Here is a 25,464-nt window from a genome sequence, read left to right as displayed (position 1 = left end):
GATCTCGTGCCATACAATAGGCGATCGACATCTTCTTCCATATAAAGCCTCGAATGGTGCCATTTGTATGCTGGCATGATAGCTGTTGTTGTACGAGAATTCGACTAACAGTAGGTATTTGTTCCAACTACCACCGAAGTCTATGACACACGCACGGAGCATGTCTTCAAGAGTACGGATCGTTCTTTCAGTCTGTCCGTCGGTTTGAGGATGGCATGCGGTACTTAGGTTAAGCGTTGTACCAAGGGCTGCTTGAAACGTTTCCCACAATCGCGAATGAAACCGAGCATCAGGTCTGAAATGATGTCACGAGGCGTACCATGATTACAAATGATCTCGTCGGTGTAGATTCGGGCTAGTCGTTCTACCTTGTAGTCTTCCCGGATTGGCAAAAAGTGGGCTGATTTGGTCAGACGATCAACTATGACCCAAATGCTGTCGTGACCTGATGGCGTGGGCGGAAGTTTGGTTATGAAATCCATAGCTATACTCTCCCACTTCCATATTGGGATTGGAGGTTGTTCGAGTAAGCCAGAAGGTCGTTGATGTTCAACCTTAACTCTCGCACAAGTTAGGCAACTTCCAACATAGAGAGCAATATCCCGTTTCATGCCCGGCCACCAGTACTTGTAACGAAGATCCTGGTACATTTTATCGGCACCGGGATGAATAGAATACCGGGATTTGTGGGCTTCTTCCATTATAATCTTTTGCAAATCGGTCTGCTTAGGGATCCAAATTCGATCCAGATAATAGAAAATCCCATTTGCTTTGCTTACAAGCTGAGCTCCATCGTGATAAATCCTCTCTTTCTTCAAAGTGCGTTTATTAAAACAAGCATGCTGGGCTTCGCGGATGAGGGTTTCGAGATCATGCTGGGCTTGGGTATTGCGAATACTGAGCAAATAACTCCGTCTGCTGAGCGCGTCGGCAACAACATTTGCTTTGCCTGGGTGATAACGAATCTCACAGTCGTAATCGTTAAGAAGTTCTACCCATCGGCTTGACGCATGTTAAGTTCTTTCTGGTTGAAGATGTGTTGTAAACTCCTGTGATCGATGAAGATCGTACACTTGGTACCATACAGGTAGTGTCGCCAAATCTTCAATGCAAAAACATCTGCGCCTAGCTCGAGATCATGGGTTGTATAGTTCTTCTCGTGGATTTTGAGCTGACGAGATGCGTAAGCTATAACCTTGTCCCATTGCATGAGAACACAGCCAAGACCAAGGTTGGGAGCATCACAATAGACAATGAAATCGTTGTTTCCGTCGGGCAATGTGAGAATAGGAGCATTGCAAAGCATATGTTTGAGGGTTTGAAAAGCAGACTCTTGTTCGATTCCCCAAACAAAAGACTTGTCTTTATGGGTAAGGGCGGTAAGCGACACAGCGATCTTAGAGAATCCTTCGATAAATCGTCGATAATAGCCCGCTAGTCCGAGAAAAGAACGAACTTTGGACGGGTTCTTAGGCGTAATCCAACTCTTAACTGCTTCAATCTTCGCGGGATCGACATGAATTCCTTGACTATTAACGATGTGACCCAGAAACTGAACCTCCTCCAGCCAGAATTCGCACTTGGAGAACTTGGCGTAGAGTTGATTCCCCTGGAGTAGCTCGAGAACCAAACGTAGATGTTGCGCGTGTTCGGTCTTCGACTTAGAATAGACCAAGACATCATCGATGAACACGATGACGAAACGGTCTAGAAATGGCTTACACACGCGATTCATCAGATCCATGAAAACCGCGGGTGCGTTAGTTAAACCAAAAGGAATAACAACGAATTCATAATGGCTGTATCGAGTTCGAAAAGCGGTTTTGGGGATGTCTTCCTCTTGAATGCGCAATTGATGATAGCCTGAACGTAGATCGATCTTCGAGAAACACTTGGCACCTTGCAGCTGATCAAATAAGTCATCGATTCGAGGTAGAGGGTAACGGTACTTGATGGTTAGCTTATTCAACTCCCGATAATCGATGCACATCCTGAACGACCCATCCTTCTTTTTAACGAAAAGGACTAGCGCGCCCCAAGGAGAAGTGCTCGGGCAAATAAAGCCTTTTTCAAGTAACCCCTGGAGTTGGTTCGAGAGTTCCCGCATTTCGGATGGCGCGATCCGATAAGGGGCTTTGGCTACAGGATTCGCTCCAGGAATGAGGTCGATACGAAAGTAGATATCACGACTTGGCGGTAGTCCAGGAAGATCATCAGGGAACACCTGAGGAAATTCACGGACCACTGGAACGTCTTTAACTTCGGCCTTCTTTTTCTTTTCCTTCTCACCTACTACAATGTTGGCCAAGAAAGCTCTGTATTCCTTGCGGAGATACTTGCTAGCTTGGATGCATGACATGAGTTTGAGACCTTTCGAAGCTGTTTCACCGTACACACATAAAAGATCACCATTAGCGAGCGAGAATCGAATCATTTTATCAAAACACACAACTTCAGCATGATTTTCGCGAAGAAAATCCATGCCTACTATGATGTCGAAACTTCCGAGTTGCATGGGAATAAGGTCGATTGGGAAGATGTGATTGTTGAGCTCAAGCGTACAATCACGAAGAACAGAGTTAACGGCGACAGTTCTTCCAGTAGCGACTTCAACTTCGGATGACGAGGGGAGATAAGAGCGCTTACGACTAAGGAGCTTCTCGAATTCAAACGACACAAAGCAGTTATCGGCTCCAGTATCAAACAAACATGATGCATAAATACCATTCACAAGGAACGTACCATTAACCACGTTGTTGTCAGCCTGGGCTTGACGAGCATTGATGTTGAAGGTTCTAGCACGGGCTGCTTGTTGCTGCTGCTGAGGCTGCTGCTGCTGTTGTTTGGGCTCTTGTTTCACCACCCTGTTTGGGCACATGTTTGCAAAATGGTTAGGATCACCACATGCAAAGCAGACTCGAGCATTGATCGCGGGTGCTTGAGCTGCGGGTTGGCCTTGAGGGGCTGGGAGTTGAGCTTGATGAGCGGCGGCAGGAGCTGCGGTGTTTCGGGGACCATAGCGACAGTTGGCAGTGAAATGACCGTAGAGATTGTAGTGAGCGCAGAAACGACAGGTGATTCCCACTGGATGATGATATGAGCATGTTGGGCAGAGCGGGTGGGGACCTGTGTAAGCACGCTTTGCTGGCGGTGCATTGGTCACTAGGGCTGGTCGGTGATGAGACTGCTGCTGAGCCGGTACGGCTTGCAGAGGAGCGGCAGTTGTCGTGACGGCACAGTTCTTGTTGCTGGAGCTGCTGTTGTTGTGCTTCTTCTTGCGACGTGATGACTTGGATGGTTGAGCAGTGGAGGTGTCGGCGGTCGGTGCAGTAGTAGCTTGATGCAGAGACTTGGATGGCTTATCTTAGAAACCAGCTTTTACTCGCTTGTCATTGATCTCGGCGGCAAGAAAGTAATTCTCCTCAATTGATGATGTCTTGGCAGCATGAACAAAGTCGGCTACACAATCAGGTAGAGCTCGAATGTACTTCTTGATGGTCATATATGGAGTCTTGACTTGATCGGGACAGATAATGCTAAGCTGCTTGAAGCAAGCAGTTAAAGTAGCGTTGTCTCCGTCCTTCTGCTTGATGTTCCAAAACTCGTCCTCCAGCTTTTGGCATTCATGGGGAGGGCAGAATTCGTCCATCATGATGGCCTTCAGCTCTTCCCAAGTCAGCTCATAAGCTGCATCATTCCCGCGTTTGTTTCGTTCGGTCGTCCACCAGTCTAGAGCTCGGGACTGGAAGACACCGGTCGCGTTGAGGGTACGGAGATTTTCAGGACAGCCGCTTTGGCGCAGAGTGACTTCAACCTAATCAAACCATTGAAACATGGCGGTAGGGCCATCTTCTTCGGTAAACTCTTTTGGTCCGCATGCCTTGAACTGTTTGAAACTGAAAACAGTCCTGCTAGCATCTTTAGGAGCATCGATTCGCCCTCCTCAGACGACTTGCTGACGTTTTCATACACCTCGCTTACAGCTTTTGCCACTTGCTTTGCGATGATAGCAGCGAGACGCTTGTCTCTCTTTTCTTGGCGAGTAAGTGGGGTTCGGTGTCCAGATGACGACATGGTCTGCAACGGACATTGTCGTAGGTCTCAGACACAACAAATCGAATCTCACCTCACACGTCTACTACTTATCTAAGCTTAGGAACACGTCAAAACACGTATCACATAAACACATAGGCACATAACCACAGATTCACGTAGTCACAGAAGCACATAAGCACGTAGGCACGTAGATCACAGAAACACAGAAGCACAGAAACACAGAAACATAGAAGCACATACGCATTCAGTCACCGAGGCAGGCAGAATACAGAAACCTATCATTCAAAGCTCGCGTGTCGTTCATATAGCATATCGAGTGGTATAGTATAGTCGTATAGCGTGTCGAATAGTATAGTATAAGCGTATATTGTAGCGTAATTTCGTCTAGATTTGCAGTGACTTGTTAGCGTGTTGAGATAGAAGAGCAATGCGAGTCGTGTGTGTTGATCGAAGTGATAGCAAAAATCGAGTAATTCTCCAAAAATTTAAACACATAAACACATAAATCACATAAAATCGACGAATTATCAGAGTCAGCAGTTGCGGGCTCAGAATCGAAACACATAAAATCGAGAAATAGATTGTCTGCGGCTACTAGACATCGACTACCCAAAGCGATTCGACTATTCGCAGTAGACTTGTCGTCACTTTTCGACTCTCGGGATCGCGTTTCTGCCTCGATTCTTGGGCATTCAACGCGTATTCCCTAGGTCATACTTGTGAGTTCAGGTTGTTGGAGTCCGTCGAGGCTTTGGTGAGATATATAAAAAAAATCCGGAACAATTTGTCAAGGTTAGGGTTTCACCCCTAGCTTAGCAACTTCTTCCTTGTTTTAGCAAAATTGAGGAGATTATTCATCAAAATACGGATTTTTCACTCCTGATTTGGTATAATTCTCCTCATTCGTTATCGAAAATAATGAGGAAATCATTGATAAATTGATAAAATCAGCATTGACCAAACAATTTAGTCGAGAGTTTGCGGCTTTCACACCTAATCTCGACTAAATCGCTTGACTCTATTTGAAAATTCGAGTGCAGTGATAGCGTAGAATATTAGAATATAGCACGTAAGCTTGGTCTGTTGGTTCCTAACTGTAGTCTAGGTCTCTAAGACAGCGACCCGGACTAGGTCGTGTCTAGCCTAATTCCCTATAGTTATGGCTCTGATACCAATCTGTCACACCCCAACCAATGGCGGAATCATCGGGGCATGGCACTGAGCGAAACAGATTGTCCAGAAGTTTCCACAACAACTATCATTACTATTTAGTTTAAATAATACGTCCCATACCGTATCCCAAATAATAAAACAAGTTATTACAGATAAGCATCAGATTTAAATAAAATATAATTATTGTTCAAATGCCTCTAGAGACTCGATCTGAAAGATCTACAGACAACTACGCTCTAGACGCTTATTCCTAGCTCGCCTTCCTAGCAGATAAGCATCCTAATTGCCTGTCACATACGTTAAAATAAAGTCAATACATGAAATGTAAAGGTGAGCATACAAGTTTGATAATAGCATATAGAGTTTGAAATAGTTTACGCATAACCAACACGCACACAGAGGAAAACGAAGCATGTTAATTATCGACATGGATCTATCGATACCAATGACTGCGGGTTGAATCTCTGAGACAGTTCGCAATACATGATTACCACCGTAATCCATGCAAGTAATTGTCCTTAACAACCCCTGTGTGAACGGGTGCTGAGTCCAAACTATAGTACTACGTCGTTAAGGCAGGTAGACAACATTCCACGTGTAAATATAACAACAAGCATTCATTTAGTCACGTAATACATGCAGACCGGTTAGCGTTTAAATAGTTGAGTAGTGTGTTCGATTGTGATTTTTGATGAGTAACGTATGTAACACCCAAAAGTGCTAAAGCAAAAAGGGTTCGAGTATACTCACAGCGATTGATTGATGGATTGAAGGGAGCGCTTGAGAGTAGGGTTAGCCTGAATAGTTCGATAGCATAACGATGAGTAACGCGTAAAAATGGAAACAAGTGATGATGGGTCGAACATCCTGGTTGATCGAACTGTAGGTTCGATCGAACGGGTTGCTCGTTCGGTTGGACAGTCCGTTCGGACAGCCTGTTCGATCGGCCGGTAGGCTCGATCGGTTGGACTGTTCGAGTGGATTGTTTCTTCCTTTGTGTAGGATGTGTTTGTGTATGATGGCTTGTCCTTTGAAGTTTTTGTTGTAGTATTTGAGATCATTGAAGTGTTCTTACCTTTCAGGTCGATCGATCGAACGGGCCATTCGATCGGCCGGCTTAACCGATCGGTTAGACACTTCAGTAGTAAGTCCTCAGCTGGATGTCACTTGATCGAACAGCATGTTCGATCGGGTGGCACTCCAATACGTCGAACGAGTTGAAAATCGATTAAGGGTTGAAGCATAGTATCTTATGATCCAATGAGTAATGTTATCGAACAGCTCGTTCGATCGAACATTACTTCGTTCAATACTATACATCATGAAATTGTCAAAGTGTGGGGCCGTGTGCTAGCCGATCGGCTGGCCTGGTCGATCGGCTGACATGTCTGACCGGTTGGCTGTTCATTCGAACAGCCTGTTCGATCGGTCAGCATCCTGCCCTGGTCGGCCTGTTCGTCTAACACTTGGCTGTTCTGATTGTGTGACGTTATATTGAGATATTTTGACAACGAGTTGAACCATGGCACCTTCGTTCTTACTTGTTTCCCCTGTTCGGACAGGAATCACCCATGTCCGGCCGGTGAACTGTTCGGAACGGAGTTTATAGTTTAACCCGAAATCGGTGAATCTCGTAGATAGAATCCGAATCTTGAACCACTTGACCATTAGAATGATTGGTGAGTTGGCTCAAGCTCCGTTTCTACCGGTTTGAAGGCATTGAGTGTAAAAGAGTTGAAAGAAAGTTGGAAATCTATCTTTCAATCCTTCACACTATGTAAATGTTCAGATCTGTGGTAGATCTTAGTGTTTTTATGTGGAAATCGGCTAGATCCAAGTGATTCTTGGTGGATTGAGGCCAAAACATGAAGTTCTTGAAGAACACCATGATGACATCATCCTAGAATGCTTAGATCTTGATGATTTCACGTTAGAAATCAAGATTTGAAAGATAGAAAGGTGTAGGAGTGTGTATTGATCAAGAAAGTACAAGATTTGGGATGAAAACTTACCGAAATCGAAAAAAATCTGAGAAAAGAAGGGGAGCACGAGCTGGTCGGTCAGAGGGTTTCCAAAAGTGGAAATAATGACAATGACAGGCCTATTTATAGGCTTCCCAAAGAGGAAAGGGCTGGCCGATCGGCCAGGCATCCCGATCGGACAGCCTGCTCGATCGGACAGTCTATCCGATCGGTTGGATTGTTTGATCGGCTAGGAGCCTGATCGATCCACAGCCTGTTTCGAGTGTTCGGTGCGACGATTTTTGATATTTCGATTTCGATTGAAGACGATACGAGTATGATAGAGTTTCCTATTCAAATTACTTTTAATCCCAACCACTATATCTACATACAAGCATCTATATTCCATATTCGATTTCGAGTTCGATTGAGTTTCGAGTTTCGACTCGATTGATCACCACACATAGCATAAGGTAAATACGCATAGGTAACACATAAGGCACACACACACGTAATATAACACCAAATTCGCATAGTTCGAGTTTCTGGTTCGATTGATGATTCGATTAGCTTGATTATTGATTGGTTAACTTTAACGCATTGTTACTTCCTACTATTCACAGTCGTAAATCGTTTCACGTCGATTAAACATTCGATTCGTTCGATTACTTTGATTAACAACACTTACTCCACATAATACAAAACATAAAATAGACTAGTTACAGTCAAAGAAGTCAAACTCGACTTGGGCTTTGACTTTGACTTTGACATTCGAAAACACGGGGTGTTACAAAGGATTTTCACGAGGATAAATCCTAAATTACAAAGACACGTTTATTTCAGGTTTACGTAACCACTTATTTAAGCTGAAGTGCTTCACGACACTTTTCTTCACTTACAGTAGATCACATGAAACGCGTTTTAAAAACATTTGGTCAGCGAAAAATACTGGTGAGTTAATTCAGTTATAAAAACATATTTGTTAAAAGTTACAGCATTAAGAGTTTTTACATTTGTTTATATATAAAATTTACTCAAATCAGTATTGCGACTGAGGCTAACCCCTATGCTCGTGGTCATGTTACTATTCGCTAACTCTTCGTCCAATAGTAACGTAACGTTAAACAAGTAATGTAAACAAAACCCCACGTATCGGCAGTAGTTTTAAAATACAAAAACTTAATCACTGTAATATAACTTTAAGAAAACATTTAGGGTTTTGAAAGCAATTTTGATTAAAAAAAGAATGACTCACATTGCAGATTTAAGTTGTCGGTACTGGCCTACTGGTTTTAATGCTTGTATACCCAATTAAACATACAATGCACACGTATTAGCGTATTAACTCAATTCAACTTTAACGATAATCACAAGATCAAAACCCACGACGAATGACAAAGTATAGCCGTATACCATTAGCACTTAAACATCCGTTGGATCGGTTTCAATCGATCGGATAAAGTACCGTATCAGTGATTAGAGTTATTACCCTGATAATGGGGCAGAGTTTCGGGGTTTAGGGGCTCCGGTAAAGAAACAGCAAAACGAGAGAGAAGATGATCGCAAAATTTAATCGATTGTGAGCAGAAACTTCAGTCCCACGCTGCTCTTTATATAGCCCAAATGGGCACCCCATATGCGTCGCGGGGGGCACAGGGGAAGCCCCAGCGTGTCGCGATGATGACCAATTAGGGCTAGACTATTCGTCGTACGTATAGGCTTGCCACACGTCACGCTTGGGTCACACGTGTCCTAGTACTCCCCCGCGTGTCGCGGAAGATTTGGGGGTATCCCCCGCGTGTCTCCGAAGAGTCCTGTTATTGATTTCTTTGTTTTTCGTACTGGGTCACGCCGTACAAGTCCGGGGTTTTGATCAAGGGTCCTTATAAGGTATTTTGGGAGTTGTTACACCAGATTACACCACCAATGATCAGATTGCACCATCAGAGTGAACCTGATTAGCCACCACCAGTTTGTGGAGACAACCCAGTTACCCAAAACCGCCTGACCATCAACTACTAGTCGCCATCTCTCTATAGAAACCCGAGACATATTACCGTCACAGTGGTGGTGGTTGGAGACTTGATGGTAGAAAATGGCGGCAGCGTTGGAAAAGTTAGGGTTCAGAAAATGGCAACGATGGCGTCTTCTTCGTGAACGGATCCTGCTCTGAGTGTAAAAAAGCCGAAATTTGTAATGAGTTGAGTAAGAGTTAAAACATAGCTACTTAAAAATTTACCTATAAAAATGTGTATATGTATACATAAAACTGCAAAATTAATATAAAAAATCCGATCCGATTAATCTCGAGTAGTCGCTAGTCCCCACCTCACCGGCCAACTAGCGACTAGCGAAGTCTCCAACCTTGGGTATAGGTACTCGGTATAGACGCCGAAAGAAAAAACCCAAAAAAGAAAGTCGTGATATGCGCAAAAGGTTATCAACGCGTGTTTTATATTGATTGAAAACCATAAAAAAATGAATATTGCTACCGGTTCAGATAATACTGATACCAATACTGATGTTCAATCGGAACCGGTTCAGTTCGTCACGGCATGCCATAGCTTTTGATATAAAAAACCACTATATTTTGAGTAAAACTTTATTTTCAACAATATTTATACCTAAATGTCAAGAGAAAAATAACACTGTGCCGTATCAATTTTTTTAAAAGTTATACTTAATTAAATAAGAATTAGATAGCCTAAATGTTATTATTTATAGTTTATACCTAAATGTCAAGAGAAAAATAACACTGTGCCGTATCAATTTTTTTTTAAAAAGTTATAGCTAATTAAATAAGAATTAGATAGCCTAAATGTTATTATTTATAGTATAATAGGTGAAATTAAAACTTAAAAAGTTGAATAAAAAACTAAGTTTTGTTCATTAGCTATGTTTTTTATATATTACTAGTTGATGCCCCGTTCGCGTTGCGGGGTAATAGCCGAATAAGTCTCAATCAATTAAGAAAACACAACTATAATTTTGATAGGAAAAAAACTAAAACGATGATAAGACCGTAATTTTCAGCTCAAGGCAAAACTGTAATTTTTCAGGACTAATGAGCGTGTGTTACGCAGATTCTTGACACGGAAAAAAAATTAAATGGAGTCAACCAATTAAAACAAAAAACTTTTATAGTTTTGCTAAAAAAACTAGAAAGGTTGGGAAAAGCGTTATTTTGAATTGAGGGCGAGATCATAATTTTAATTCAGGGATGAAATCGTAAATTGAAAGGATCAATGAGGGAGTGCCAGACAACTGCCGACATGACTGCAATTTTACACTGGGGGCAAAACTGTAATTTAACCAGGAAAACAAACAAAAACGATGAAGAAAATGTAAATTTAAGTTGAGAGGAAAATCGTAACTTGGGTGTGAGAAAAAAAAACTAATGGCAAAACTCTAAATTTAAACGGGGCAAAATCGTAATTTTTAACCGAGGGCAAAAATTGAAATTTTTAGCTCAGAGCAAAAGCGTACATTTATTTTTAGGTGGGGTGTAAAAACATAATTTTGAACTGAAGGCAAAATCGTAATTTTAAGGAAAAAACTAATAGCAAAAGTGTAAATTTAAACGGGACAAAATCGTAATTTTGAACCGAGGGTAAAATCGAAATTTTTAGCTGGAAGCAAAAACGCAAATTTGTTTTTATGTGAGGGTAAAAACATAATTTTATACTAATGGGAAAACAGTAATTTTAAGGTGGGATAAAATCATAAATTTGTTGTAAAAAAAAAACAAAAAATCCTCGCACTATTCAGCCGCCCATTTCAACAAATTGGGGGCAGTCATTATTCCCCCTAATGTGTTTTGTATATGTTTGACTAATGACTAATGACTAATGACTAATGACTAATACCTGTGTAAGACGGCAAGCTTAACTGAAATTTTGATGAAAGAGCCCAACTTGGATTTTCACTTCATAGTTTAAGATTTTAAGCACTCCAGCTTAAGTGAAAAGCCCAGCTAAATACATCCAGACAAAGAAAAAGTGACCCAAGTTCGTCTATCTTTCCTCAAGTCCAGTTGAGCCCAACATAAAATAAGAGAGGTCTTTCATCTTTGTTCTCTAACCAACATAAAATAAGAGTTTCATTTCATCTTTGTTCTCTAACCAACGTCACGTAGTTTGGAGCAATTTAACTAGCAAACTCTTTAACTAGCAAAGTATGATTTAAAACCTCATTCAATCATTTCAAAAAATCATTGTTTTTCATTTAATTTAAATTTTCTATTATTTTAAATTAATTATATTTTAGAAAAACAACACAAAAATAATAATCTAAAAATAAGAAATTAAATAAATTTTCCAACAATTATATTCCAACCGGTGTATTTCAAATTCCAATAGCTACATTCTGACCATACTTCAGTGGCTATAAATTAAAGGTGTGGGGCTAAATGCACCTCCATTTGATTGTTTATACATTTTTTTTCAAAAATATCATTTTTATAATTTTTTAAATTCTACCCTTTACCTTTCATATATTATTGTTTTGTTCAGTTGTTTACGATTTCTTTTTTTTTTTTTGTTCATTCCTTGTTTGTTTTTTATAAATTCTTGATTGTTTTGTTTAAGTTTCTTTCCCTTTTCACCCGTATGATTTTGTTTTGTATTATTTGTTGACTGTTTTGTTTAAGGTTTTTTTTTCACACAGATGATTTTGATACTTCTTAACAATTTGATTTGACGTGGAAAATTTTTTATATTACATGTTGTTGTATATTATTTATATAAAAAATAGGATGATTTTGATACTTCTTAACAATCCATACACCTACTGCTATCTCCTTTCTAAAAAAATACCCATATATGCATAATTGTTCTCCAAATTCAATACTTGTGTAATTGATCGATAGCTTATTTCTTATTTTTTTGGTAATTATTCTATTCATGAGAATTAATTTTCATATCGATAATCATCTTTTTGAAAAAGATGACAAACACTTTTGATGAATTTGCTAGAGGAATTTTGCAGATGAGAGACGTTTTCCAAATCAAAAGAATATAGTTGATCTTTTAGTTAGAATACATACTAAGAACACTCAACTAATTAGAACTATGATGAAAATCAAAATTGAAAAAAAATTGTTTCTTCAAGCCCTCTCTTAATCTCCTTCTTTCAATCAGTGCAGGTTTTCTTTTCTTCAATAGAATCGTTATGTATTTACAGATATATCAAAATATTCAAATTATGGCAAGCAGATAAACTCCTAGAAAAAATAGGGATATTTCCTAATACAAATTTTCAAAAAATAAAAAATACAAAGATTGATCGTATTTATTTACAAACTTCAGAGGGTACAACCAGTAAAATTAAAAAAAAATAAAAAAATTAACTTCGTCTTCCAACCCACATTTGAATTTCTCAATTCACATTTCAGTTGAAACTCCATAAAATTCAAAGAAATGGGTGGCGGTTTATGTGGCCTACGTTTTTCTTTCTTTGAGGAGGTGAAGGATGTTTGACTTTTGAGGTTGCACTTGGACAAAGTGTATAATATATAAATTTATAACTCCACTATAATATAGGTCGAAATGGGAATACGATGATCATGGTAGAAATGTTAGTGGTAAAATATTCTGTTTCATGACATAAAGGTATTCGGTATTTATATATTTTATTTAAAACATTAGTAAGGTGGCAGCGCCCCTTATTCAAAAAACTCACAGCTCGCAGCTCGTTTGAAAAAAGTGCGAAAAAACCTTGGCTCAAAATTGGCTCGGTTGTAAAGGAGCTAGCTCGGGTGAGCTTGGTCTGGCTCGACTCGTGAGCTTATGAGCCGGCTCGATAAGGTTTACATCATTTTTTTGTCCTACATCGTCAAGAAGACAAAAACTAAGGGAGTATCTCCTCTATAAAAGAAGTAAAGACAATGTACAAAGTGGGCTAACTATTTATACATGCATACTTTTCAAAAAAAAAAAATTATACATGCATATTTTGCCATTTAGTTAAATTAATTTGCAATTATGGCTCTTAGTCTATGAAGAGATTCATTTTTAAGGGCTTTTTAAGTAGTAAATTTTACGGTTCTTTGTTAGATCGAGCCGAGCCGAGCCGAGCTAACTCGAATTTTAATCGAGTCGAGCTCGAGCCTCAAATCTCAGCTCGATTTGAAATTCGAGCTCGAGCTGAGCTCAAGCTGGGTCGAGCTCGGCTCGACATGGCTCGTTTACAGCCCTACGCCCCAGCAACCTTCACAGTTCACACACTGCACGCTCCTCTCTCCTCCCCTCTTACGACACCCGCCTTCTTCCTCCGAGGACAGCCCTCTTCTACGTCGGCGTTTCTCTTTCATGTTGAAGCTTTTGGGGATCGACACGCCCTTGATGATCTCTTATAATTATGGATTAAAAACTTAAAAGTGGACTTCTAAAGCACCTTCTATGCAATATACATAAGCTTAAGCCGGTTCTTATTTTTAGGAAGGCTTGGCCTACCCTAGAGGAACTGGGCTTACAAGTAGATAGACCTTTTGTGTATTTTCCTTGATATGCATCCCAAGTTTCCAACATGAACTTTAATGCTAATATAAACATAAAATGTTTCAAGAAAATTAAAAACTATACTCAACAACCTATGCATATATCATATATAACAACCTTTTTTGTATATAAATTCACTCAAAAATTTGATGTCAATCATATTTGACAGCAAATTATTTACCAGTTTCTTTGTGAAAATGTACCACCGATGATTTTACGAGCCTCTTCGATCGCTTTTTTGTCGTTTTTCTTCAAGCCCCGCAGCCTCGTTTAACATATCAAGAGCATCCTGATGCATGTCTAGCTTCCCGAGAGCCACTGATTGCATGTAGAAGGCGGTCGGCCAATCCGCATGCACAATTTGTGCTTGCATGGCATCTCGAAGGGCCGCATCAGGTTGATCACACATCAAATGGCACAGGCTCCGCCTCGCTAAAACGGTTGGTGATATCATCGTTCCCACATCTATGAACTGCAGATAGACGATGCACAAAAAAAAAAAACAATGCGTTAAGACGCGCAATAAGAAACTGATTTTCAGATTATCACGAGTTGAACTCAAAAACTCTAAACCCCTCTTTTGAACTCATCTCGATTTCTATTATGGGAAGATAACGATATACTTGAAAATTTTTATCAGTATATAACTAATAACAAAGATTTTTTTTTTTTTTGATGGGAAATAAACCGACTTGTTTTATATCTATACAAAGATTATATTAAGAATGTTTGTTTGATTATTACAACTTCAAACATGTGAAACACATGCGAACACTATCTAAAACGGGAAGTACATTAAACGAAATTAAAGTACCTGTGAATAAAAGTCGATGGCAGCTTTGAATTCTTTCTCACGGAACGCTTGGTCACCACGTTTCCTTGCCTCCAACATATCTCTCATCTGTTGAGTCCATTCTTGGAATGACAACTGAAGAAAAAACATTAGTAATTCCAAATCTATGCATAAAGAACATAGCAAAAGGTACAAGTCAAACTACCTCATTGGTCCCGGTTCCTTCATCATCACGATAGTGTGTGTTAAGCAAGATTTCATGAATAGCCGTAAGATCTTTACGAGAACAAGCATCTCCCAGCGGGGAAAGTGGACGTTGTGGAGGTAAGGGAGCTTCCTCTTGTTTTGAAATCCCGAGCATCACATAAGATGGAACCTAAAAGAATTAAAATGAAAATATTTCCCGAAAAAAGGGAATGTAAATTATGGAGTAAGCTTTGTTCTAGTGGTTAGCAGAGTATTGGTGGGGTTGCGTGAGTTCCTTGATGGGTTCTAACGGTTACCCAAAATAAACTATGGAGCAAGTCTTTTGAGAAAGAATTTCTTACATCGCATTTGGTTTGAAGCGGAGCAAGTGTCTCAACAAGGTCTTTAATTGTAGGTCTATCTTTCGGTTCATATTGCAAACATTTAGAGGCAAGATCAACGAGTATTGTTGCTTCATCTGTCGAAAAGTTTCCCTCTAAATGTGACTCCATTAAAAGAATGATATTTTTGCCGCGGATCAAATCAAGCGCCTATAGTTTTTAATAAATATTTTGGAATTAAAAAACAAGATACAAAATAAAAAAAAGGTTACCAAATTTGTATTTTTATTCTTCTTACACTACAAAACATTACAAACTTTCCATGACTACACGTTCAAGACACGAGAAACATTAATGGAAAGATGGAACTAAGCTTAAGTTTTATACAAGGTTATTTTTCAAGTAAATGGGAACCACGATCACAACGTTATGTTTTTGTCTCGCCATAATATAAAACAAAAATATTAAATGATCTAAATGGATTGAAACAGCTTACATGACTCGGAGGGATGTGTTTTCCACTTAGAAGATCTAAAAGGACCGTCCCAAAGCTATAAACCACACTTTCCGCAGTTACTCTTCCTGCAATAGGAAGAATATAGAGATGCATTTAGTAAAAACCAAAGAAAAAAAGTAGCTTCTAGAGGTACTTAAAGCTTCATAGTATAATAAAGGCCTCTATAACCTTCTTGTAAGTGTGTTCGAGGTAAGGGGGATAACTTTTATTAAAAAATATATTGTGAAGGATATAAATTATTACCATGTTTGAGATATTCTGGAGGTGTATATGCAAGATTCGTGCTATAACTTTTTCCGTCCCTACTATTTCTCATGAATCCGAAACACGAGAGTCGGGGATCTCCCTCCTACAAAGTACATCAAACCGTTATCATATTAGCTTTAAAAGCCTAGCATTAAAGTTGACCATATCACCATAAACTCATAAAGATAAATGCGGTTGAGAATATAAATAAGATCATTATAAATAAATAATTCACCTCATCGAAAAGGATCCTGTACGCATTGAGGTCATGGTACAATTCACGACCTTCGGAGCAACAATAGTTTAAGGCCTCAGATATGTATTGAGCAACCCGTATACGCATAGCCCACTCGATAGTTTGATTTTCCCCTGAAAACGTCATAAAACGCACAAAATGTATGGAAATAAAAATATGCATAAGCAAAGAAAGAAAAAAAAGGTGATCCGTTTTCCGACTCGTTTTCCCTATATGCGTTTTGACAATCTTTCTCTGATGAAATTTCTAGCGAAATGCGAACTCTACAAAAATATACTAGAAATCCTAGCAACAATGGTGAATGTAAACAAATTGTTGGTCATGAATATTGTATTTTCGATTATTTTTTTATGTCATCACACTATTAGCGTATGAGGTTAGCGATCCTTCTACAAAGCAAACAATAATATATATCAACGAAGAAGAAAATATGTGAAAAACTCCAAATCCTGTTTAAGGACTATATCCAACAAAATTGGCAAAATCAAATAATTGAACAGTCTCTTACACTTTGACCTAATTCAAATTTGAATAAAGAGACCAATAACTCAAATAACGAACTACAAAATTGTCTTGTTATATTATGTTTTGGTGTAACGGTACATTTATTCACATGGTCTATGATGGTAGTCGGTAGATCTAATATCGCTTGTCCACAAACATATCGATTGTCTGACCTGAAATATCATCAAGGCGTTCTAAGCGCATTGTATGTGAGTGAGGGGAGAACTCTACACTTAAGCGTGCTAGGGTAAAAGCAATGCAAAATGGGTGACCTCCTCCTACCTAGAAAGTCATCACCCGGGTAACCAAAATTAGGTTGTGAGCTCCTGGCGGCTGGCGGGCAAAACGAACAATATTGGTTGGTATGAGGTGCCGGATTTTACGTGATCATTTGCCAATATGATTAAATTACTTAAGAGGACGAGAATTTATAACAAATCTCATATGATTCACAAGTATACAATTATACAAGTATTTTATACCATGTTATTCCCACATTAAATAACCATTTTGGTGTCCATGATCTATGTACACCAAACCACAACTTCTTTTCTTTCTAGAGGATATAAAGTCAAAACACACATTTTTTTTCCTAAATGACCATAATCATTATGACCTAAATTTAATGAACGATAAAATGCATAAATTAGAAATACACTTACAGTGAAACAGATGTTTGGCAAGGGTGTCATTAGGCATGTACTCAGCAACAAGCAACCTCTCTTCACCATCGCAACAATACCCGATCAAATTCGCTAGTCGCTTGTGACGCAATTTTCCAACACCCAATGCTTCTTCCTACAAGATCAAACAACCCATCTTCAATTACTCACATTTCAATTAAATTTTATGCTGCAAAAAAATTAAACCAACAAAGAAAGAACTTAAATTCTGAACCCCTTATGAATTCTTGATTTGCACATTAAACCCTTGATTTTTTTGCCATTTATATTGGCCATAATTATCAATCCTTAGTCAAAATCTTCTAAATGTGAAATCAATATTCATATCATTTTACCAACTAAAAGCTAGTAATTCTATATTAGCAAATACCCTTAAAATTAAAAATGACCCAATGATTTTTATATAAACCATTATACAATGGATAGCAATTTCTTGAAGCTAAAGTCACAGTCAATATGATTAGGGGAAAAGCATCACTAAAAAATTAACATAAATAAACACTCACAATTATTTATATACAAACATATAATTAACAATTACTCATGTGTTCAATTTTTCAACCCCCAATGCTTCTTTCCACATAACCAAACAACCCATCTTGCTACAAACACATGTGTGTAAACTAAAAATCAAATCAATAAAAGAAAGAACTTAATTTCTTAATTTACATATCAAACCCTGGAATATTTCTATTTATATCAACCCACAATTATCAATTCTAACATTTTCAATGTGAAATCAATATTCATATCACTTTACCAACTTTCAACCACTAACAACTTGTGATCAATCAATGATTTTTCACAATTTCATGAAACCAAAATCACTACTAAAACAAAATAAACACCTCACACAACACATAACTAAACAATCACTTAATACCAACTTAACAATCAAAATTATAAAACAAACATATTAATTTAAATTCCCAACAAACAAGCATATTCCCATACATAATAATTAAACTTACTAAACTCAACAAAAATAAAAGTAAAAATAATAAATAAATAATAGTTTAATTACCACAAATTGTTTAGCATCAGGCCATGCTAATCTTGAAAACTTCTTAACAGCAATCCACCGGCGATTCTTTAACCGTCCTTTATACACAACATTTGGCGCCTTTTCACCACTTTCCGACACAATTAAATCAGAACTAAAATTATTAGTAGCACTTTTTAATTCACCAAAAGAAAATTCACAAAAGCTAGGAGTAGCACCACCACCACCGCCACCGCCACCGCCACCGGATTGCGGTGAAACTTGGCCGGAAAACTTTTGTGGGTTATTGTTTGAGGGTGAATTCTGGCGACTGGAGCTATAAAGACCGGATTTTTGAGGGTTTTTGAAGGTATTTCTTTCTGGGTTTGTTCTTGATTTTGGAGCTGATGCACAAAGACCCATGATCGGAAAGAAAGATTGTAGAGAGAGAGTAGACAGAGAGAATATATTTGTTCTTGGGTTGTTCTAATTTCTATCGCTTCTTTTTGTTGTCTTTCATGGTTCTTGTATGTACATAAAAAGGGTTGGGTTGGGTTACAGTTGTTTGATTCTTTAGTTTACTATATCTAAATTCAACTCAACTTTGGTTCTTTGGCTTTTAGACATGTTGTGTTTGGTGGGTATGTGTTTTTCGTGTTTTGTGTTTATATTTTATGTTTTTATATAATTTATATAATATGATTTTTGGTTTATCTTCGCTATATAGGGCCATACCAATTATTGTGTTTTCTTTTTCGATTTGAGTTATAAAACATCACGGAATTTACATATTTGGATTTTTAGTTTAAACGGGGTTGTGTTAGTTTGGGGTTTGATGGATGTACACAAGGGCGTAGTATAGTGGGGGCGGTAGGGTGCAGCCGATCCTTCGAACTTTTTGCTCAGTAGTGGAGAGTATGTAGTTTTCGTATAGAAATTTTTGGGTATATACGTTTTCGACCCCCGTTTATTAGATATTTTTGGGTATGTACGTTTTCGACCCCCCGGTCGGAAATCTCAAGCTTCGCCACTGGATGTACACGTTTAGCTAAACGGTCAATACATGCATGGATGGACATATATTGTGCAAATCGGGTGGGCGGACATATCTTGTGTAGATTGGATTCACAGGAACCCATTAACTTTAAAATTGTTAGTGGAGACATATATAAAATTTTTGAGTGAACTCGAACAAACTAGTATCGTTTTATTAATTCATGCTAAAACACATCTTTGTGATTTAGTTTTGTTAAAATTTGAATTGCAGGGTTAATGTTCCCTGACCTAAACATTCTAGCGTTTGTTGTGAGAAATCTAACCATCGAAAAAGAGTGCCCATAAATTTTTTTTGGGTCCGTCACTGTCACTGAATATACCTATTTTTTTTTATAAATTTTTATGTTAGAGTATTAACACATTTAAAAATATAATAACTTTTTTAATGTTAAACAGGACGTGTTTGTATCAAACTATGAATACGTGATGTCATATTCGGTAATATATCGACCCGTCAACCTACAAACACAATTCATTAATGTAACACCTCGAAATTTTGTGTCCAATAATGTGTTAACACGTGTCATGAGTTTACACGTGGCATTAAATATTAAATAAAGGACTAAAGTTGACAAACCTTGAAAGTATGTAAATTCGAGGGTTATAAATGTCAACAAAGGGTAAATATACTGTATAGTAACCCTAAACGATACTCGTACCTTCAAACGAATAAATCATGGATCGTACGGAGTGAAACGCGGGAGAAAGTGAGAGATTACAAGCTGCAGGGGTTAATTGTGTCAACATGTTTAATTTATACCTCTGAGTGACCCTTTGACGAACCCGAGGCTTTGTAACAGTAAAATACGCTCACTAGAATATACTATATAAATTCCGCGAAGTTCCGTTTTAAAACGAGAAAGTTATGATCAAATTCGTATGCGAGGGGTTAAAAGCGTCAACAATAAAAGTTAAGGCTTTTCGGATAGTAATTAAACTAACCGGGGACTTAACAATGCGGGTAAAAGTCACGAGGCCCTTAATTGTAAATAATCGAGGGCCAAATCGCAAAGTTACCCCTTCGAAACCGAAAGGTCAGGTTAATCATTACAAAAGATTTGAAAATCTTGGAAATCTGGTCTAATGCGGGCCGCGTTAAGGTTTTGGGTGAGCTAATGCGGGCCGCGCGCCAGTTGAAGATCTGTTTTCTGACATTAGGTTTCATGCGGCCCGCGTGCATGTTGCTAAATCCTAATGCGGGCCGCGTACAAGTCCCAGATGCAGAATTCTTGGACAGACTTGCTGTTTGAGGTTGTAAACGATCATTTGAGCAATTAATGGAGCATGGGCGCCCTCTACATGACCCCTAGCACCCAGGGCCACCTGCTGATCATCCATGATCCATGGTAGGGTGAGTTGTAATGATCCTAAGCCCAAATTTTCACTATAAAAGGCAATACATTGCATCAAAGTGAAACACACCTCAAATCTGCTCTCTTGACCATCTCTGGAGCTCTCAAACACTCTTCTTACATCCTAAGTCGTGCACCAAGCTTCTGTAAGTGTGTCTACCCTTTTGTGGCTTAGTTTTTGCTTAGTTTAGCTTAAAAGTCAATCCGTCGTAATTAACGATTGACTTTACGATAAATCACAAATGGTCCAGTGGTTTGTTGAATCAAAGGTAGTTATATGTTGGTAATCATGTGGGCATTAAACCCCTAAAAGGGCACCCTCTGATTCCCACTCTAACTAGTCCAAATGTCGAGTCAAACGTGCTTAGAAAAAGTCAACAGAAATGCTATTTTGCGATTTCTTGCATAATCTGTAATGTAGATGATATGTAACCTGTTTAAACACTCATAAAACATGATAATAAGTATATTAACTAGTCTAAGCTTGTTTGATCCGACCATTTATTGTTTTGACCTGGTTCGGAGCCGAAAGTCGCAAAAGCTTTGACTTTTGCTTTGACTTCAGTTCTGACCCGTTAAAGTATGATATAGATATGCCTTAGGACTCTCTTAGGACCAGGTTACATGATGGTATAACCCTCTGTGACCGGTTCGGTGTTTGTCCGAGTCTTTTACACATTTCCGTTAAAAGCTTAAAAGTTGACCGTAACGCCCTTTTTAAATTAAAACGAGAATTTCGGACATATGAAAGAATCATAACCTTAGTTACTGATTTCTAAGCATGTCCCTAAAATTTCACGTCAATCCGAGGTCCAGAACAGGAGTTATGCTAAATAGCGCAAATTACGGAACTTTAGTAATTAAATAGCGCAATTAGCATAACGCCTATCTAAACCCGGATTTCGACACCAAACCTTTTACTCACTGATGTAAAATAATATTTTGGGATTTTTAAAGCTTTTTAATTATTTTTAACCTGCTCATAACCTGCGGTTATGGCAACGGTTCGGTAAATACCGAATATGCCCTTTTCGGCCATAACTTGAGTTCTACAAGGTCTTTTGACCCGATTCCAGTTGCTGCTGATTTTAAATAATAAATAAAGTATTTTAGACTTTATAAACTGTTCAGGAAACTCAGATTTCCTGTAGAACTCAGAAACCTCTTTTATAATCTTTAAAAAGACCGAAATACCCCTACGGGGCATAATATGAACTTAAACTCGTTACGGGCATTATGGAAGGTATCCTACTGATACCACAACCTCTTTAAGGCATATTGACTTAGGAAGACAGTGTAGGACTCTAACGGATACCCGTTGCGCCTTTTGCGCGCACGGTTCGGTTTATGTAACTAGTTTACATACGCTAGCCGAAACGGGTCAAATCTTGTTGTTTCGACCTCAAGATACAGGGTGTGATTATTATACCCCTATAAAACAAGTCTTTAAACTTGTTGGGTCAAAATCACATTCCATTCCCGGTTTTCGCCTTTCACGCGATTAAATCGTATCTATCCTTTGAAACTGACCGGTCTAAGCTACGGCTAGATTAAAGACCCGTTAGGATTCTAATAGGTTATTTTAAAACCTTCGTTCCAGAATAGGGGACCAGTAAAAGCTATCTACAATTTATTTCGATTAAGGAATTATACTTGCAAAGGTAAATACTTTTAACTTATTTTCCGTTATACGGGCTTGGGTTACGGTATTTAAAATACCGCTTGGTCGGGCAATTGACCCCAACTCATTTGTAGTTGGGTATTATCAATGTGACCCGTTTAAAAACTTGTTTTGTTGGCTTTACGCCTTTGGGGGCTTAATAACCATGTCCCGGATATCCTTGGCAGCATTTTACGAAATGGCCACGACCTTGACATCCGGGTGTAGGCGTACACCCGGCATTATGTCCATGACTATAAAAGCGTAGCCGTTGGTTTACCCACCACGGTTTTATGCTATGTGGCGTGTCTATTAAACTTTAACCCGGCACGACCCGGGCGACCGAACGCACAGTAACATGTAATTCTTTACAAGATTTGATTATAAATTATCCCAAGTTATAAAGAGTTTGTGCCTTGTGCATTTAAACCAATTTTATTAAACATTTTACAAAAGTGTCAGTTGAATGTATTTACCAGTGTAAACTGACGTATTTTCCCAAAAAGACTAAATGTAGGTACTATGCGTAATTGGCTGGGATTTCTCCTTAGCATCATTAGAAGTCTCGCAAGCTTAAGATGCCTGAAGTCTGTTGAACAATACTTTTGTTATTATTATTGATCCCCTGTGGATTTTATTTCAACAATGGTGATACTTTGATATTACAAATAAAGTTCAAATATATTTATCTTTATGCTTCCGCTGTGCATTCATATATATTGTGTGGTTTGACTATAATGTTGCCAACTACGTCACGGTAATCCCCCACCGGGCCCACCGGTGAGACACGTGGAAATCGGGGTATGACAGGTTGGTATCAGAGCCAACACTGAGTGAATTAAACACTAGCCTTTGTGTTTAATCTCAGTTACACAATTGCACATACTTGAGTCTAGACAAGAACATAGGACAAATTCGAATTGTTATTCCAGTTTGTCTTTTTATTGTTATTTAAAGTTTTGAAAACAGGAATATGCCACCTGCAATCAGACGAGGAAGAGGAGGAAGAGGCAGAGGAACGATCATTACTCACAATGATCACGAAGCTAGACCTTCAAACATGCGAGCTCCTTCCAGTACAAGGAGTGAAGAACCACAGAGACGAAGAAGAAACCTCTTTGAACCAGCGAGACATTCTACCTCGCATAGCTCAACACCCTCATACCGTCATTCCTTTGGACCAGATTCGGAAAACAATCCCAATAACCCTCAACCATCCTTTATACCTCTCCAGCGATCTGCTTCGCATCGTTCTTATGGCGATCCTTCACCTTTCTTCATAGGAAAGTTTAACCCGGCGGATTATGTCCAAGAGCCAATAGGGTATAACCCTTTAGGACCAGAGGATCACTTTTCTGAAGATAATGCAGTGGATATGGACGAGGATACAGATCCCGTCGAGCCTGCAAGGGGTACTCCCAATCATCCAATCGAGATTTCTGATGGGTCATCCTTTCATGGAACACCCTATCAAGGTCCCGACAGCTACCAGGCGAGGTTTGACCAATGTAGTTGGTACTTTACACCATCGCAACATTTCTCGCCTCATGACCAACAGCTACAACAGGATCCTTCTGAGGATTCGCGGTTCGTGGCAGTCACGCCACCGCCACCGCCACCGGTTCAACCAGTAATTCCAGATCCGCCAAGGCGTAGAAGATCAGGCGCACGGATGTCCACCCGAGGAGGGGAATTCCATTTCAGCACCCCTCGCCACTCGAGTGCGAGTCACTTCCCGTCAGTGCCTGAAGAAGAACCACAATTAGGTGAACCTTCGGGTCACCCTGCAGAGGTGAATTCTGCACCAGTTGCACCACCTCCGCCACCTTTCGGATATGACAATCCGATACCAGCGTACGGCGCTTCCACGGCGTACAATCCGTTTGAGCAGCCGACTCACACGCACTACAACTATAATTATGATGCCGATCCATATATGGTAGCGGATAATTACAATGCCCTCCATGGAACCTCTTGGAGACCAGATTACTCAGTTCATGGGTATCCAATACCTCCTAGACCTCCGGTTCAGCAACCGTCGCAGCAGCCACGTTTTTCTCCACCGGAGCAAGAAGAAATACTCCACCGTTTAAACCGTGTGGAACGAGACTTCGAACAAGAACGAAAGAGTAATCGTGGATTCCTCAAGGGCCTAGCAAACCTACTAAAAGGGAGGAAGAAACGAGATCATTAGTCTCCTTATATATTGTTGTATTTACAATTTAGTCCCTGCGTGGACATTTATCGTATTTCAGTCCCTACGTGGACTTATCTTTTAGTCCCTATGCGGACATCTATCTTGTATTTGGTCCCTGCGTGGACTTGTTTTGCTATAAACCTCTGCGTAGGTAGTTATTTATTTAAAAGTCCCGCTTAGGGCAGCGTGTAATCGTATTTGAAGTTTATGGAATGTTATGTTATAAATTTCATTTTTGTTATTACTATATATGAAATAAATCAAAAATCATTCCTTTTAAATTTAAATCTGCCTAAATAAAGAATCTTAAGAGTGAAACCTAGCCAGGTGTCTTTATAAGATCCGGCCAAGATGGTAAGACCTGATTAAAAGATTCAGATTCCCAGTTAACCTCTGTAATCATGTTAACATTCATGGCAGATGTGATTCGTTAAAAATCGCACGCATCATTTGTATATAAGAATCCTTCTAAGGATCTCAAAGCCCAAATTAATGATTTATAAATCATGGGTTAAATCATCAATAAAGATGATCATTTATTAAAACATCCATTAGCGATGTAGTGCCTACGGGCAAAGCTTATTAAAACATCAATTAGCGATGTAGTGCCTACGGGCCAAATTATTAAAAACATCCATTAGCAATGTAGTGCCTACGGGCCAAATTATTAAACATCCATTAGTGGTGTAGTGCCTACGGGCCATAATTATTGTCATATAAGACAAAAGGCAGTGGTGGTCTATGACTCCCTGTCAGAAAGGGTAAAAGGACTACGGTTCAAACCTTCATACCTTGATTCTTTGTAATCTCGGCTAATATTATAAAAACGTCCTCGTGACTAGGCTGTTATGCCACTAACATTATTGTTATAATTAGGATAAGTTATATTCAAATCCTAAATAAAAGTGAGTAACAAATTAACCAGATATGGTCTCTGTTTACCATGGTTAATGAATTGCCATAAAAGACAATTCCATAATAAACTCCTAAATAAAATTTTTCGT

General features: G+C 38.9%; 1 protein-coding gene across 1 annotated transcript; it reads right to left on the bottom strand.

Annotated features, from left to right (window-relative positions):
* Positions 1-13,694: 13,694 nt before the first annotated feature.
* On the bottom strand, positions 13,695-18,826 carry LOC110895320 (serine/threonine-protein kinase BSK1). The gene is made up of 9 exons (XM_022142604.2): positions 18,238-18,826; positions 17,193-17,328; positions 16,006-16,139; positions 15,768-15,873; positions 15,504-15,589; positions 15,029-15,217; positions 14,686-14,856; positions 14,502-14,615; positions 13,695-14,159 (listed from the first exon to the last, which is right to left on the bottom strand). Exons 1-9 carry the CDS (start codon positions 18,616-18,618, stop codon positions 13,902-13,904), a joined length of 1,575 nt encoding a protein of 524 aa, XP_021998296.1. The 5' UTR covers positions 18,619-18,826; the 3' UTR covers positions 13,695-13,901.
* Positions 18,827-25,464: the final 6,638 nt, after the last annotated feature.

The sequence above is a fragment of the Helianthus annuus genome, chromosome 12 (genome assembly GCF_002127325.2).
Source record: "Helianthus annuus cultivar XRQ/B chromosome 12, HanXRQr2.0-SUNRISE, whole genome shotgun sequence".
Taxonomy (NCBI): Eukaryota; Viridiplantae; Streptophyta; class Magnoliopsida; order Asterales; family Asteraceae; genus Helianthus; species Helianthus annuus.
This window is presented reverse-complemented; position numbering and strand designations above follow the sequence as displayed.